Source organism: Myotis yumanensis, unplaced genomic scaffold, assembly GCF_028538775.1.
Source record: "Myotis yumanensis isolate MYYU_CA2020_CCGP unplaced genomic scaffold, mMyoYum1.0.hap1 SCAF_13, whole genome shotgun sequence".
NCBI lineage: Eukaryota > Metazoa > Chordata > Mammalia > Chiroptera > Vespertilionidae > Myotis > Myotis yumanensis.
In genome coordinates, this window is record NW_027223764.1 from 19,576,345 (window position 1) to 19,594,082 (window position 17,738).

The following is a 17,738-nucleotide window of genomic DNA, read 5'->3' on the forward strand; positions in this document are numbered from 1 at the left end:
CCTCTTTCTTTCTGAAATCAATAAAAATATATATTAAAAAAAAGAATGCTATAGAGGGATGTTCTAGTTGCTAAAGAAAACCTAATGTGTTCTTGTAACAGGCTTACCATTGGTGAACGCTTTGCACCCCAGCTCTTTGCCAGTTTTCTGGACTTGTCCTTCAGAGGCCAGCTGTCTTATATCACTTAAGACCTTGGACTTCATGGATTCCTAGAAGGGTTGACATCACTCAGGGTGATTCTAGAACACAGCCCCACCCAATGCAGTGGAGCACCTCCTAGTCAATTAGAGCCACTTGAACATAGATCACATTTTCCAGAGAGTCCAAGGAACTCTCCCCATACAGTTCTGTAGAATTTGAGTCTTGAGTTTGAAAATATTGAAAGATAATTCTAGTTATTTTAACAGTATCTGCCCCTAATGTGCCTTTGAGTTGATATAAAATCCTACAGTCTTGAGGGCTGATTGGTGTCTTAGAAGTCATTAACTCCAGCCTCTCTCAGAGCTATAGTCTCTGCCATATTGTCCCTGACCTGTTCATTTTTAAGGGGGCGGGGGTGAGGGGGAGGTAGGGGGAGAGCGAGATTCTTTCACTACTTGGTGAAGCATCCCATTCTATTGATGGAGTACCTTAAAGAGATCATTTACCTTGATTCAGATTTTGGTCTTCGTCTGTCCTACTCCCCTGGTTCCCTTCCTTGCGTCCTTCAAACCACAGATACCAAGTCCACTGGCACTTCTAATTGATGACCTTACAAATATTTGAAGTAGCAGTTGTTATTCCTAGTTTTTGCTTTTCCATGTGAAGCTCCTCCCTTCCCCCCACCCCAACTCTTTGTGTTCCTCCCAAGAAAGATCTTGAGCTTGGAAGGCACCCACCAGTGCCTCATGCATCACATGGATTCCACAAATAATTATTGTCTTAGTGCTTCTTTCCTGTTCTCATTCACACTCTAGCTCAGGGGTGGGCAAACTTTTTGACTCGAGGGCCACAATGGGTTCTTAAACTGGACCGGAGGGCCGGAACAAAAGCATGGATAGAGTGTTTGTGTGAACTAATATAAATTCAAAGTAAACATCATTACATACAAGGGTACGGTCTTTTTTTTTTTAGTTTTATTCATTTCAAACAGGCCGGATCCGGCCCGTGGGCCGTAGTTTGCCCAAGGCTGCTCTAGCTTCTCATTTGAGTTTTATTTCCATTTCTGGCATTTGTTTCTGCAAATTCTTACCTATCTGTCTTCCCAAAGTACAGCACTGGAGCCTTCCTGTAACCTAGACTGCAGCCTCATACCTGGCCTTCAGAGCCAAGCCTCTTCAGGCAGGTGGGCCCCATGAGATAATCACAGGTGAGCTCCACCCAATCTGCATCCCAAATGAAAACACTTCAGAACTCCCAGATTCAGGGCAAGGAAGCCAGTCACATTCCAGGAAAACATTTTCATTTTATTGAAAAATTATTTACAATTCATTAAGTCTTCATAAATGCTTTATTTTAAAATTAAAGTCTTTTTTTTTTTTTAAACTTTTTGTAACCTGAAGAAAATTGGGGAGGGTGGGGTTGGGGAATAGGAATGACAGTGGTTACAGGCTCCTTAGGGATTCTGCAAAGGGATGGATGTAACACAACAGCAGTGGCCTGAGCCCTGTGGCCTAAGTGGTAATGCAAGAAGACTGCATAACAGTTCTTACTTGAAACTCAGTCCCCTGGTTTGGGTCTGAGGCACCCAGCATAGGGCGGGGTGAGGGGGTGACACTTTGCTATTCCTACCAGGCAAGAGTAGGTGTTGGGGGCAGGTGGTAGCCTTGGAACTATCTAGAAGTCATGCACTACTGAGCCTCAGGCAGAGCCAGGCAAGGGATGTGAAGTCAGTAATACATTGCTAATACGCTGCTGGAAAAGGCATCACCAGCTGGAAAGTCTTTACTTCCACACGCCGTGGCCCTCCTGTCTGCAACACCTGCTCCGGTTCGGATGGGAAGAGGGGATGAAGTTATGTGGGGTGTAGGCTGTACAACAGCCTAGGTTGTGCCAAGAATTTCTGAGGATTTCCACTTCTCGGTGGGTGCCAGCTCCCCCCCATCAATTTCAAGGACACTTGCGAAGACCACTTACAATTAAAAATCTGTCTCAAACTGCCAGTGCTCACTTCACTCTGCATTGCAGAAACTTTGGGCTGAAAGCTCCACTTTCCGTTAAAATAGGTTTTAACCCTTTGTGGATCCAGGGCCTCTGAGGATCTATGAAAGCTTTAGCCCTCTGGAAAACAGGCATAAGAACACAGATACTAAATTCCTAGTGTTAGGGGTTTCATAGACCCAATGAAGTCCAACAATGGACCCCCTGGGAGGATGGACCCCCAAGTTAAGAACCCCTGAGTTAAAGGTTCCTATGGATAAGCTGCAAATAACCCAGAGGAACCATCATGTGATTACTGATTGAATGGGTGTGGGGTAATAGGAGTAATGGCTGTGGAGGAAGGGGAGGTAAGCCTGGTGCCCCACCCCAGGGAAAAGTTAGGGAATGGTTTGGAGATTCAGCAGGCAGCACTGGATCAGGGCGATAGATCAGAAAGGGACTTGGGGTCCCAAAGACCTTCACTTCCACATTTTCCCTAAGGCTGGCTCTGTGTCCCGATCAGAACTTTTTTTATTTAAGTAGGTACGTGCAATCATCCTGCCATCTGATGGTTATGCTTGGAATTGCATCTGCCCCCACATCCAAGTGAAATGGCAGAAATCTAATATGTTCTTGGAATAAAGTACACATGGCTAACTTGCTGGGGTGCAGTAAGGGGTAGAGGTGGGGGGACTGGATGAGAAAGAGGAGTGACTCTTCAATGTTCCTGTGTAATGCACACTGAAGTCCCATGAGAGCTTGCATCCTTCTTGGCTGACGTGGGCACTCTTTGGTTTGTCATGGCTAAACTTGCTTCAACAGCTTAGAATTTTTCCATATATACACACACATATATATGGGAAAATATATATTTGCTTTGATTTGAACTTTAAACCTGAAGCTCCATCTCTGGCTCCCAATTGGGTCTCTGTTCCCGGTTCCTCCTCTTCCAGAGCAGATTTATTGATCGATTGGTAACTGCCGATTGGGAGCCAAAGCAGATGTGTCCCTGGGAAAATCAGTGACTTGAGGTTCCATCTTGCATTCTTTCCACTCCAGCTGAGACCCAGTTCCCAGGCTGCTGGAGCCCTTATCTAACAGGAAACTGGTCACCAACAGTTTTCTGTATTGTAATGTCATGCCCACATGGCTGAGTCCCGCTGCCCTGAAGTTCTGGAGGAATTCTTGGTGCATCTTCTGAACACACCGTCACGCTTGCTGCTCCAGCCTCCGCTGTGCCTGTCAGCGGCACCTTCTGAGCTAAGCTAGGCATGAAATATGGCATCAGGGGATCTCAAAGAACAAAAAGGGCAGTAGGGGTCCCAGAGTGGTATTGTCAGCCTGGAGTCATGTCTTCAGTCCCAGGCTGTGCTGTGGACGAGGCCTTTTCTAGCATGTTCCACTCGAGGCACCTCCTTCCATCTTGGCCACCGCAGGCTCTGAGTCCAACTGGAGGCGATGAGGGAAAGTCTGTCAAACTGACAGTTAGGGGTGAAGAGGTGGCGAGGGAAGAGGAATGCTCTGTCACCTGTGGGAGGCCTTGGGGAGAAGCAGATGACAGGAGGGTGGGTTCTCCCCCAAAGCTCTGGAATGTCACACACCCAGCAAAAGTTGTCTGCCCATCATGTGATGAGAGGTGTTAAATTGGAGTTCTCCTCAGAGGCTCTCTCTCCATCGGGTGACCTCTTCCTTTTTCGACCACCTGAAAAACACAGTTTGTAAGGATCAATCTGCAGGACTCAGAGGACATTCATACTCTCTTGGTGGTCCAAGCTCTCTTCAAAATAGAAGCAGAAATGGAGACAGTTTGGCAGGAAGCAATCTGCATTGTAACCTGCTGCTGCTACCAGCATATTTACATTTTTCAAGAAATATATTTTTATTGACTTCAGAGATGAAGGGAGAGAGAGATAGAAATATCAATGATGAGAGAATCACTGATTGGCTGCCTTCTGCAAGCCCTACACTAGGGATCGGGCCCACAACCCAGGCATATGTCCTGACCAAGAATCGAACCGTGACCTCCTGTCCTGGTTCATAGTCAACCATTAAGCCACACCAGCCAGGCAGCATATTTACATCTTGAAGGACGAGGATGCACCTTTCCCCTGAGATGACAGCTCTACAAAGCCACAAACCCAGGCTAGTGCCAATAGAATGGAGATTTCCTGGAGGGAACTGAGTAAGGCCCATGTAATACCTCGGGATCATGCCGTTCCCATCCTCTGATCCCCAATTATCAAGGATGCAATAACAGCCCAGGGTCTATGATGGATTCCCCCGACTGTACCTCACTAGGGTTCCCAAAAGGAGTCACTGGTTCCTCCTCCATGAGGAAGAGCCTAACATGCTTTTTCTACTACCCAGCTGGTAGGTGGCTTTCATCTGGGTGAGGAGATACTCACTCAAGGTTCTCAGCAGCCTCTTGCCCATGGTTTCCTCAAAGTCACTACTGCAGGGACTGGTCTCTGTATCCAGGTTGATATTACAACATTCACTATCTGATGCTGAACGGAAAGAAGAACGAACACAAGTGTTTCCAACATGCACACCCAGGGACCGAGGTGGGATGATTCTGGCTGACATTTCTTAGCAGGTGAGAGTGCAGCACCAGTGCTAAGGCAGCAGTGGCTCCAACAAGGGAGGGATGCCCAGGGAGCCTTTAGCAAGGGGCACTTTAGTGCCACAAAAGGAACAGAGACAGAGAACAAGAGTGGGAATTAACTACTCAAACCCTGTTTGGCAGGAGAGAGAAGGGAACAAGATGTTCTCTACTCAGCATTTTTTTGCCAGACAAAAAGCACATTTGAGGACAGGTGGTGATGTGTCCTTCCTCTATTTATACAGATCTTGGAAAACCACAGGGTTCAATAACAATTAAGCACATGCCAGGTCTTCTCCCACTGAACCCGGTGAGAATTCAGAAAGCCCCAGAATCTCAGAGCCAGGAAGGAGCCCAGCTCTTAGTGCCGATGCAGGAGGAACCTAACCTGGGAGGCAAAATGATGTGCTGGAAATGGCCCTGCACCCTAAGCCAGGAGGCTGAGTCCGCTTCTAACGCAGCATACCGATGGGGCAAGTCACCTCCCTTCTCCAGGTCTCAGGGTCCTCATGTGCCACAGAGGAGGATGGGTCAGATAATCGCCAAAGATTCCCATCTCCTCCATTCTTATTCTTTTGATACAATTTCTTGGTACATGTTTTAGCTACTAAATCCAGTGTGGGTGGGAGAAAAAGAGCATCAGTCCTAAATTTAGGTCCTGGAACAGTAATTATGTATGTCCCAGATTTTCTCCATTAGCTACAAGTTCAAACATATCTCAGGCAAGCATATCTTAGGCAAGAACAGAAGGACCTTAGGACTGCTGGGACGCTGGGAGCTCGGAGCAACACCACCATCAAGACAGAGGCCTCCAGTGTCTCAGAGGGAGGTGATACGGTCTCAGACTTCATCTGGTCCCTGGGCCTCAAAGGAAGGGAAGAGCCCTGCCAATGAGAGTGATGGCTGACTTCAATGTCCTAATCTGTAAAGTGGGCCTAACAATAACTATGCACTCTTTAGAGATCATGGCACCAAGCACTGGAAGGTACCCTCTGTATGTGTTATCTCATTGACGCTCAAAGCTACTTTATGGGCTAGTTACTGCGATTTGTATCTATTAACATAAGGAAATGTACCTATTAAGACAAGAAAACGGAATCTTCAGATAAAGTAACTTGCCCCAAATTGCATAGCTCCTAAGTCAGTGGTTCTCAACCTTGGCTGCACATTAGAATCACATGGGAATCTTTTTAAAATCCTGATTTCTGGGCCTCATCCTCCGGAAATTCTGTTTCTTTGTTACTAATGATGAGGCCCAGAAATCAGGATTTTAAAAAGATTCCCAGGTGATTCTAATGTGCAGCCAAGGTTGAGAACCACTGTCCTAAGTGAAGGAGCCAGGCTCTGAACCCAGGTGGAAGCCTAGTTCCTAACACACTGTCTTCCAGGGTCTGATGCACGGTAGCTGCCCAGTAGATGTTAGGAGGCGTAAGGAGGCAGGACATTTTACATGGGGGCTGGGATCCCAGGCTCCCCTCACCCAGTGCCCTATGGTGAAGACCCCCCTGGCTCCTGGGGCCCAGTTTCCCTCCCGGACCTGCTCTTGTGGGAATGGCTGCAGGAGACACCGAGAGCTGCTGTGTGCTGTGCTCCTGGAAGTCCGTCATATCCTCCTGGGTGAAGCCCATCTCCTCCATCCTCAGGTACACGACCTCGCCGGGGCTTCTCAGCCCATCGGAGCGGCTGCCTGGGGAGAACAGCACGTGTGTCACCTCTCTGCTTTGGAGAAGACTCGGGCTCCATGAGGACAAGATGGCAGCTCGGGGCAGCCATGAGGAGGAAGGCAGGACTGTCCTCAGTTCAAGGCAACCCGGCCCATCCGCCTGACTAACTTACATGGCAGGCTGTTCCTGTTGTTTAGGAGGATGACAGCAGGGTCATCCTTGGGGGTCTGGGGTGTACCCCGGGTCGTGGGGGCCTTGGTGGAGTCTCCGTCAGTGAAGGCCTCCATGTCGGGGGACTGGGGTGAGTTGTCCATGTGGCAGGCGGTGAGCGCATTCTGGTACTGCTGCCGTGTGATCTGGGAGGAAGAGGCAGAGAGGGGCAGAAGCTCAGGAGACGCTGCGCAGAGCCTTCCATAGATGTGGCCCAAGCACAGACGCAGCCTCACCTGAGTACTTTGGAACCCAGGCCTCCGTGACCTGGGATCCATGAACTAGGGGCCTTACCCAAGCTGTACCAGGCAAGGGGTTGAAGACAATGAGAGGACCCTTTGTTTGTTTGCCACCAGAGTTCTCACTGTCATTTTTATTTGCTCTGGACTCTTGTTTTGTTTTATTTTTAAATTTAAATTCTTTATTGTTTAAAGTATTAAATATCTCCTCCCCCGCCCCATTGAGCTCTCCCCAGCCACTCCCACCCCCCACCACATGCCCTCACCCCCCTACTGTCTGTTTCCATTGGTTATGCTTATATCTTTGTTTTTTTCTAAAAAGATTTTTTTATTGACTTTTAGAGAGAGAGGAAGGGAGAAGGAAAGAGAGAAAGAGAGAGAAACATCAATCGGCTTCCCTCTACATGCCCCCAACTGGAGATTAAGCCAAGCAACCTAGGCATGTGCCCTGACCGGGAATTGAACCGGCAACCTTTCACTGCATGGAACAATGCACAACCAATTGAGTACTGGCTCTGGACTCTTAAAGTGCACCTGGAGGAGCTAAGTCTTTACTTGAGACCCTGGAGAGGAGAGAGGGCATCTTCAGTTAGCAGGGTGGTTGCCCACAGAGAGGTTTAAAACACAGGTGTAGAGAGCGGCTACAGCAATTGGACAAGTTCAAGCCTGGGACTAGTGAGAAGGCATGATCCTCTCGTGGCAAAAGCCACGTGCAAGTCCCAGCACAATTATAGCCAAAGGCTATAGTTGTAAGCTTGAACCTATGGTCCAAACCTGTGGTCCCACGTGGCTAAGTGATATAGGCTATGGGAGGTGCAGCAAGTAAACAAAGCTTGAGCAGGTGCATGTAATTGAGTAGATTTGAAACCCACGAGAAGGAGAACGTTGTAACCACGCCCTTACTTTGCCTTGTGGGAACTGTTTATAAAATAAAGACTCGGCTTGCAGGACGTGGCACTGTCGCTAGCTCTCCATCAGAACTCTGACAAAACTGCAGATGAAGCCAATATGTGTGTGTGTTTTGAAGCCTTCTATAGTTCTATCCTTCAAGAAATTATTGCCAGAAAGCAGCTCCTTTCTCTAGGTGAATTATGATGGGAACTTAAAGACCCACTGTTTCTGCTTTTTTGCTTTTATGACCAGGAAGTTCACAGATAAATTTCTATTTACTTTCAGTATCAAACTCATTCTTGATAGCTTTTTTTGCCAAATTGGTTTACAGTCTCTTTTCAACTTCTAACTTAAAACATAATTGAAGTATTTACTTATTGAAATCATATAACATATACTACTGGAAGTGCTGTAAATATCCTAAAGAGATGGAACCAGAGATTAGGTTTTCAGACCTTGGTGAAAGCTCTAGTGCTAATGTTACCCAGAAGGGCGTGCTTTTGCAGGTAGAGGTTGGGATATGAGGACGGAACCTTCTATCTACACTGAGTGGCCAGATTATTATGACCACCTGACGTTTGTAGGCAAATTAGCTATAATTTCAAGCTGAAGTTGCTAGAGGGCCAGATTATTATGACCACCTGACGTTTGTAGGCAAATTAGCTATAATTTCAAGCTGAAGTTGCTAGAGGGCCAGACCATTATAAATAGGGAAGCAGGTTGTTTACCACGACAGTAGAGTGATGTTTTTCTGAAGATATGGGTAAACAACGCGATTTAACAGCCTTTGCACGTGGGATGGATATATATATGTATATATATATATATATATATATATATATATATATATACACACATATATTATATATGCTATATAGTGCATAACGGCTTACCGAGCATGTAGGTATGTGCTATCACCTTTGCTTGTCATAATGACTGTATGGGGTGGGCGCGAGAGGTCTCCTACGGCCTATATTACGAGTAAGGAAGTGAGGTCTAGGAAGGTTGAAGCACTTGCCCAAGGTTTGAGAGTTAGCAGGCCTTCAGCGTCCTAGCCAGAAGTTCACCTTTAACCAGTGTGATGTCTCCTGTCATTTTATAACTTTCATCCCTCAAAACACGATCCTGCAATTTAGGGATTCTGCCACCAGATGGTGATGAGGCATCTTGGTTGCAGTCACACGAGTCAGATTATGTCATTAGCCAAATATCCTTAGTTTAATAATGACATTTACAAAACACATTTTTTTAAAAACAAGCATAATGATTCTTTGATATCTTCATAGCTTATTAACCACTATTAATCACAGCTTTAATATCTTTCCCAGATAATCGAGGCATACTTTTCTATCTAATATTGTAACATATTGTGAAGTCGGTTTACTCCTGGACTTTATAACCAGTTCTAGAACTTCATTCTATCTGGACATGGAAAGCCCTCACAAACTGCCCGCAGCCAGTCACAGGGGCTTCCACCAATAAAAACACCCATTTTGTACAAACTTCTGTCTAGGTTCCTCAAAAACTCTCTTTATGTTAAAAAAAAAAGGGGGGGGGGCTGGGAGAGGTCAGTAAAAGAGAGCCTACATCATGGTCCTAACTAGTCCATTAAATCAGGAGGAGGGGATTTTTAACTTTAGTCTAAAGCAGTGGTTCTCAACCTTCTGGCCCTTTAAATACAGTTCCTCATGTTGTGACCCCCAACCATAAAATTATTTTGGTTGCTACTTCATAACTGTAATGTTGCTACTGTTATGAATTGTAATGTAAATATCTGACATGCAGGATGGTCTTAGGCTACCCCTGTGAAAGGGTCATTCGACCGCCAAAGGGGTCTCGACCCACAGGTTGAGAACCGCTTGCTGGTCTAAAGCATCATCTTAACTTACATTAAAAAACAAAACAAAAGAGAAACCAACACCAACATAAAACAAAAGCTGTGTTGAGTTTGAATTCTCAAATTCCTTGTATAGAACCAACCATTCCAATCAGAGGTTTTCATTTGCTAACCAGGAAGGGGGCTCTCACCAGACACCGGATCCGACCACACCCAGAATGTGGACGCCTAGCTGCCAGAACTGTGAGAAGTAAGTGTTTGTTGTGTAAGCCACCCAGTCTATGGTAATTTGTTAGAGTAGAGCAGCCCGAGTGAACTAAGATGAATGGAAAGACCTGAGAAACAAACCTGACAAAAATTCCCAGTTCCAAGAGAATCCAAAGGCCTTACTCTGGCCTAAAATGCCAGGTGACATTGCTGCTAATGTGCCAGTCTCATCTCACACCAGCCTCTGCTTTTGGGCTCAGACCCTGGAACCCCCAGCTCCTTCCTGCCTGCTGTTTCTGTCTTGAACAGAAATTCTCCCCACCTTCCCTTTCAGGTCTCAGCAAAAATGTCCCTTGCTTGGCCTGCTCTGACAACCATTTCTAAAGCAGCCTCCGTTTATCCCCCACCCTGTATATTTCCTTCATCGTCGTTATCACTACCTGGAAATTACCTAGGTTTTATCTATGTGGTTACCTGTTAATTATCTTTCTTCCCCTAGGACAGTGATGGCGAACCTTTTGAGCTCGGCGTGCCAGCATTTTGAAAAACCCTAACTTAACTCTGGTGCCGTGTCACATATAGAAAGTTTTTGATATTTGCAACCATAGTAAAACAAAGACTTATATTTTTGATATTTATTTTATATACTTAAATGCCATTTAACAAAGAAAAATCAACCAAAAAAATGAGTTCGCGTGTCACCTCTGACACGCGTGTCATAGGTTCGCCATCACTGCCCTAGGAGCATGGCAGGTACAGAAAGGCAGGAGCTTGCTGTCTTGTTCGCTCCCGTAACTCACCAATGAATGCCTGGACAGAGCCAAGCGCAGTGCAGACGTTCAGTAAATATTTGAACCACTTACTCTATTGTGACTTCCCATTTCTTTTCCCACAAGTCATGTGGCCAGTACTACCAACCATAAGAGTTAGCATATTAGAATTTCTCTTCTCCCATTTTTTCCTACCTCCACTTCTGAGGAAGGTCTGCAATGAGAGGGCTTCAGGGCTGGAAGCTATAGGGACAAGAGTCATGGGCTCTGGCTTTCTAAGGTTTAACCTCATCGTCACATTATCTTGGATCAAAGGGGAATGGGATGCATATCCTGACCCCCCAGCCACCTCTGCCGGCAGGATCGAGGGGACGGTCCACCCGGGGGAGTTACCTTTACAAACTGCACGTCGCTGAGGATGTGGACTGAGTAGTCAGGAGTGTAGAGGTTGTTGCTACTGCACAGCTGGGTGTTGCTGCCCCCAAAGTCACTGCGCTCACGGTTGGGAGACTCGGAGCGGTTCAACCCGCTACAGCGTGAAGGGGAGCGGTTTACTGCAGACGATGAGGGAGAGGGGAGGGAGAAAAGGCCAGGAGGGGTGGGTGTGGAGAAAGGAGAGGGGACCAGAAAGAGGGAGAAGAAGAGAGAGAGGTGTTGTTTATTGAGGTCCTGCAGGACTTTAAGACAATGGCTACACTGGGTGGTGAAACCAGGCTCCCACCCCTCCCACCAGAGCCCAGAAAAATGCCCAGCTGCCCACTGATGTTTATTCCTTCGAGGAGCAAACACCTAGGACAGGAACTCATGGCTCCACTCTGCTCAGGCTCCTCCTGCTCCCCAAGACCTCAGCCAGGGTTGAGTGCCATGGAGGAAAAGGGGGCTCTGAAAGAAAGCTGATGGAAAGTAACCTCACGGGTTGATCTGATCATAAATTTCTAACTGGGCAGTCATGCTCCAGGCCTACAAAAAGGTTTAAGCAAGCCCTGTCCATTGCCCTTGTGCACTGAGGTTCACACACCTTTGAAATGCCAGGGTAACCCTCTTTCTCAGACCCTTTGGGGAGGTAACCACCTCAAGGGAGCACATACTCTTGTAACTTTCCTCTGTGCCTTGCTTTCTCCCACCTCCAGGTAACTGACCTTACATTCCCTCCTTAACTCCAAATGTATCCGAGGAACAGCAAAGCTGTCATTCTCTGGGGCATTGTGAGATCCTGCTCCCTGGCAAGTTGTCAGTTTGGCTCATAAAAATGCCTACAGGTTTGGATGTTCTCACATTGACAGTGCAGATGAGGCCCAATTGTGAGCGTGGTTAGCTACCCCAGCCCACGAGACCTTCTACTAGACTGAGTTGCTTCAGATAAACTCCATTCACAAACCTTATTTTAGAAAGGCCAAGATTTGCCCTCAAAACCATCTGCCACAGCACCGATAACCAATCCTCACTGCACTGATGCACTGCAGTGGGGATGACTCAGGTCTGCCCCAACAATGGCTGGGCCCGGGACAAGTGGAGGCCCACAGACCACAGGGCATATATTTAAATCACACTAATAAACTGTTAAAATAGGTTCTGTCGTTGTCCTCAACAACCTGGAAGGCCAGGTCCAACTCCTTAGAGTTTTGTGCCAGAAAATAGGGTTGTATGAGGAGGACCAATCCCCGGCACCCTTTTGGAATGGGGAATTCTGGGATTTTGGTATCGGAAATGTGGTCTAGAACAGTGGTCGGCAAACCGCAGTTCGCGAGCCACATGCGGCTCTTTGGCCCCTTGAGTGTGGCTCTTCCACAAAATACCACGTGCGGGCGCGCAAATACAGTGCGATTGAAACTTCATGGCCCATGCACAGAAGTCGGTTTTTGGCCTGGGCAAGTTTATTTTGAAGAAGTGGTGTTAGAAGAAGTGGGGGATGTCGGTTGGTTGGTTGGTCGACGGGAGATGCGGGATACGTGGGGCGGGGAGTGGGGGGGGGGCGATTCATACACCAGTTGAGGATGGGAGAGTTGGAAGGGGTTGACTTCAGCGAACGTACCTCAAACGTACCTCAATCAAATTGAGGACGTTTTTAGCAAAGGCCAGCTTAGGAGTACCCTAATTAAGTTAATAACAATGTACCTACCTATATAGTTTATGTTTAAAAAATTTGGCTCTCAAAAGAAATTTCAATCGTTGTACTGTTGATATTTGGCTCTGTTGACTAATGAGTTTGCCGACCACTGGTCTAGAAGGAAGAACACAGGTTCTGGGTGGGCACATCCCTTTGGCCCTGCAAATTCCTCACCCCACAGAGAGGGCCAGGACTTAGGAGGGCCAAAATGGGGCCCTCTAGTGTGGGGCTAGGTCAGGGTACCCTCTAGGGCCCAGCGGTTCTCAACCTGTGGGTTGCAAACAATGAAAATACATCCTGCATATCAGATATTTACATTACGATTCATAACAGTAGCAAAATTACAGTTATGAAGTAGCAACAAAAATAATTTTATGGTTGGGGGTCACCACAACATGAGGAACTGTATTAAGGGTCACGGCATTAGGAAGGTTGAGAACCACTGACTCGGCCTAATGGGGGTGGGGAAGGAATAAGTCTTCCTGAATGTTCAGTTTTTTTTCTTTTCTATTTTCAAGAACAGACTCTTCGGAAAGTTCAATTAAGACTCTGTTACTTGGTTTCAAAATGAACTATGTGAATTACCCTCCCCAGGATTAATAGGAGAGAGGTTCTGAAGGTGACGCTAGCTTTATCTTAACCTGGGCATAAGACCCTTCCACCCCTCTGCTTCCCAACTGATGCTACAATGCATTTCTTCTAAAAAAAGAGGAACAGGAGCCCTCAGCTTCTCATAACACAGACTTAGTGCAGGGGTTCAAATGAAGAGTCCGATCATTCAGAAGTTCTGCTCCTTGTTCTTTCAGGGTAGAACTTTAGGAACTTAATTCTGTCTCTTGAGATAATGTTGCCATCAATTAAAATATCCTATTAGCATCTATTTGGAGTGAGTCCTGAAGCATTGATGATCTGGTCAGCTGCCAAGCTATTATTGTTGTCTGGCAAACTGTGTTTCAGAAAGATTAAACCAACAATAGGTTGAGTAATTTTCTCATTGAAACCATAATATTCACTGCCTTGAAAGGATTGTAGAATTAAGGATTTCACTTGTCTTCCCCATCTCAGTAAATGTCATTCACATATACTGCTATTTAAATAAGAAACCTGGGAGTCCACCTGACTCCTGCCACTCCACCAGCCCCACATCAAGTCCTCTTATCTCCACCTCCGACATTATAAGCCCATCTGCCTCTCTGACTCTACTCAAGTCGGAGTTATCATCACTCTCATCTGGCCCACAGTCTGGTCTCCCCACTTATAATCTTATTTATAATCAGTTCTCACCTCAGCAGCCAGAAGCACATTTTAAAGACACAAATCAGTTTCCTATTGAATCTGAATAAAATTCACACTCTTTGCTGGGACCCTTAAGCCCCACCATGACCTGACCTCTGCTCTTCTGTTGGATCTCATCTTGGGATTCCCTTCCCCTCCCCTGCTTGCTCTGCTCTACTGGCCGCCTTGGGGATCCTCAATCATGCAAGCATCTCCCACCTCAGTCGATACTATTTCCTCTGCTCCCCCTTTTCCTCTTATCCCACCTCCTACCCACCCAGCCTTCAGCTCCCCAGCCCCACATTCCCATACTCACCCCTTCCCCCAACCACTCTCACTTCTCAGTCATTAGGTCTCAGTTGAAACACCACCTTCTCTGAAGTCCTGGTCTGGCTGCCCCAAGAAGATTCCTCTATTTTCCTCTGTCACTGCCCTCTGTTCATTCCTTCAAGGCATTTTCACAAGTTTTAACTATCCACTCAATTTAACTAAATTCCATGAGGGCAGTGACCTTTTCTTTTCTGGTCATCATTGTACACCCAGTACCTAGCACAGTGCATGGCCTAGAGTAGGTGCTCAATAAAAATGTGTAGAATGAATGAATCAGCACATATGAGTCCCTTAAGGAACTTTTAAGTTTAAAATCTAAATTTTATTTAAAAAAAAATAAAATCATCCTGGAATCAGAAAACCTTTCCTCTGCAACTTAAAGTCATTCTGAGAAGGCTAACATCTCCAAGAAGCTAGGAGTGGGCAGCTGAAGAGTGAGATCATGTGCAATGAGAATCAAAGGGCACCGAGAAGCCTCAGGCGCTGGCCTCATAGCTTGAGGAAGAGGCAACAGGAAGCATTAGAACTTTCTGTTTGTTTGTTTGCTTGTCTGTCTAATAAGCTTGTGAAACAGGCTCAGTTGAGTCAGAGCCTCCTCCAGAGTAACCAAGGACTGAGAGGGACAGTGATGGTGCCAGGGAGAACTGAGCGAAGCGCCAAGGTGATTGTAAAGGGCAGTAGAATTGGGCAGAAAAGTATGTATTTCATTTCTGGTCCCAGTCCCTTGAAAACAAACATTGAGTTCTGGCTTGGCTAGATCCATTTGTGATATTCTAAGGTGGTGGCTGGCTAAGTCAGTTGATGGTGCTTCCTTGGGCACATTGTTCTGGCAACAGTAGGGAGTCCTGTAGGAGAGCGGCTTCTTTGGCATGTGTGTGGAATTCAGAAACCGTACCTTGACCTGGTGGGTCCTGTCCTCAATTCAGTTTAGAACAAGGGGAGAGAGTGTGAGCAGGGCCTGTGGCTTCAGTTTCACTCCTTGGTAACCCTCCCTTTGCCTGGTCGGACATGTGCCTCACATACTCTACATCTGCTGTTCCACCTTCTCATCCCTTCTGTCTCAACTCAAGGTACATTCAAGGAAGATGACAGGGAAACACAGCCCTGTCTTATCTACTAAACAACTTCCATCCATAGAAGGTTCTGCCTGAATCACTTCTACTCCCTGTTGGAAACAGAGGCAACAGCTACTACATCCTGGTTCCCCCTAAAGCTCTCCTCCTCACTGACATCCAGCATAGGACTGTCACCCTGTTGCCACTCCCAAGGACCTGCATGTCAAACACAAGCAACATCACTGTTGTGCTAGGATGAGAAACATGTTTGTTTGTTTTTTAAAGTAAAAACAATGCTATTGAAGGTTTATTCATAAAACCCTGAAGGATTCCAAACACAAAAAGTTCCAACCATCTTACAGAGGTCTGGTCTATAAAAGTAATTTTTAAAAGGAAAAGAAGCCCTCGTTTCATGACAAAGAAAGTCTCAGCTCATCGAGTGTTGTGCAAGATCAGTGTTTTCATGTCCCAGAGCCTGACATTCCTCAATAGGTGGGATGCGATGACTCGGCATTTTGGTAATTGTGCCCATACACGCAGAGGTTTCTGAGGAAGGGACATGGACATGCTTTTAATAAAAAGGAGAAGAAATCAGTAACAGACGAGTGTCCCAGCAGCATGGCAAACTAGTTCAAGTTGTATAATTCTCCTTGGCATTTCCTAAGAGCACAGAGGCACAGCTTGGGGAAGCAAAGCGAGGAGGGAAATCCTAACTGTAGTGCAAAGAGGTCTAAGAGGGAACAGACCAAACTGTGATATATAAAACTGACCACAGGACCCCTCAACAGGAGTGAGGCCAAGCAGCCGGTATATCACTTGTCGACTCTTGCTCATCATGGCCCTGGAAAGACAGGGTGGTAGGGGGCCAGGGATTTCTGCTCTAGACCTCCAGGTGCCATGGAGAAGTGTGGCAGAACTCATTCTGCAGTCTTTGCCTAGTCAGTCTGCAAGGCAGATCTGTCCTAGGTGGCAAATAGGAGTTACTGAGGTTGGGTGGAGAAGACACTGCGGTAAAATTGGGGGTGGGTGGAAGAGGATTTGCCACTGCAGTTGGGGCTGGATGGAATATCCTTTCACTCTTCATTGATAGGCAGGGGCCAGGGAAACCTAGACACAGCTCTGGGACTCTTGCTTCACTTGTGACACCTGTATCAGGAGAGTGATCACAACTCTATCCCGGGAAAAGGACCCACAATACAGAAGAATCCCCACTCCCTGTTCCGTCTGAGGATCTGAGGGGAAGTGAGCTTCAGTGGCTGCCTGGTCACATCTTTTGGGCATTCAATGAGGCACAAGGGGGAACAGTCTACATTGGTCATGGTCACTGTGCCATGTGCCATCTGTGTTCTCCAAACTGCACGGGGAGTTTAATTATAGAGGCCTATAGGAGCACAAACGAGGATTATAAAAATGCATCATTCTGGGGTAATAGTCAACATCAGACAACCAAATGTCAGAAGCACTCCGTCAAAGCTACAATGTGAACTCTGCAAATCAGCCCAAGTTAGGAGCCCAGATGAACTCGCTCACGTTACATGAAGCTTTAATGGTTCCCAAATGTTTACGATGCAAGAGCCAACCCAAAGGAATATTTCCATTTACCACATTTCACAAAGTACAATGATTATTTTTAGGGACTCCTCATATATTCTGAGAGAAAACTCTATTCTCATTGATCTCAAAGCATACTATAGATGGACAATCAAGCATTGGAAAAGAACCCTTGCTCCTGCCTCTCTCCTGCCTCTGTGCTTTGTGGGTTCGGAAGGATTGTGAAATCATCTCTGCTGAGAGAAGAAGGAATGAAACTGGGGAGAGGGAATGGTAACTGTAGCGGGCCTCATACTCTCAGTGGGTTGATCAGAAGTTTTGCGTTTAAGTGAAGACACTTGCAAAGCTGGCTAATTACACCCTACTCTGGAGTTAATCCACAGACCACTTTGCTCTCCTCATTCCAAACTGAGGCTCAAACAGAAGGAAACTCATTATGGTTGATATCTGGTACAGGGACCACTGGCCTCAATCCAGTGTGAGCACCATATTCATTAGCACATCTGCTTTCAAAATGCGAACAAGTCACAACCCTCTGGGGGGCACAAAATGCCTACTTTCAGAGGGGCAGCAAGGTCCTGGGCTATGGGAGAGCAGGACCTAAGAATCTTGGATTCTAGTCCTCATCCCTCTACCTGCTTACTACACCCATGACACTGATCCAATGACTTAAATTCTTAGACCACTGCCTCCCAACAATAATTCCTGCCCATCTCCTAAGGTGGCTGTGAGGATCAAATAAAATGAAGGTTCCTTTTAAACCTAAAGGCCCTATTAATTTCCAGTATTTATATTCTTGCCTGTGTAAGATGGGGGTAAGACATACTATACATAATATGTTATCTGGATTATAAATCACGTATGGTGGCCAGAAGGTGCCA

General features: G+C 46.4%; 1 protein-coding gene across 1 annotated transcript in view; it reads right to left on the minus strand.

Moving 5' to 3' along the window:
• Window positions 1-1,433: 1,433 nt before the first annotated feature.
• CNNM1 (cyclin and CBS domain divalent metal cation transport mediator 1) overlaps window positions 1,434-17,738 on the minus strand; it is a 50,546-nt gene continuing 34,241 nt past the window's right edge. The window contains exons 8-12 of the mRNA XM_070432546.1: window positions 10,933-11,093; window positions 6,558-6,741; window positions 6,259-6,408; window positions 4,525-4,626; window positions 1,434-3,821 (exon numbers count right to left, since the gene is read on the minus strand). Of these exons, the coding sequence (XP_070288647.1) occupies window positions 3,742-3,821; window positions 4,525-4,626; window positions 6,259-6,408; window positions 6,558-6,741; window positions 10,933-11,093 (677 nt within the window). The 3' untranslated portion in view covers window positions 1,434-3,741. The remainder of the gene's footprint in view (window positions 3,822-4,524; window positions 4,627-6,258; window positions 6,409-6,557; window positions 6,742-10,932; window positions 11,094-17,738) is intronic.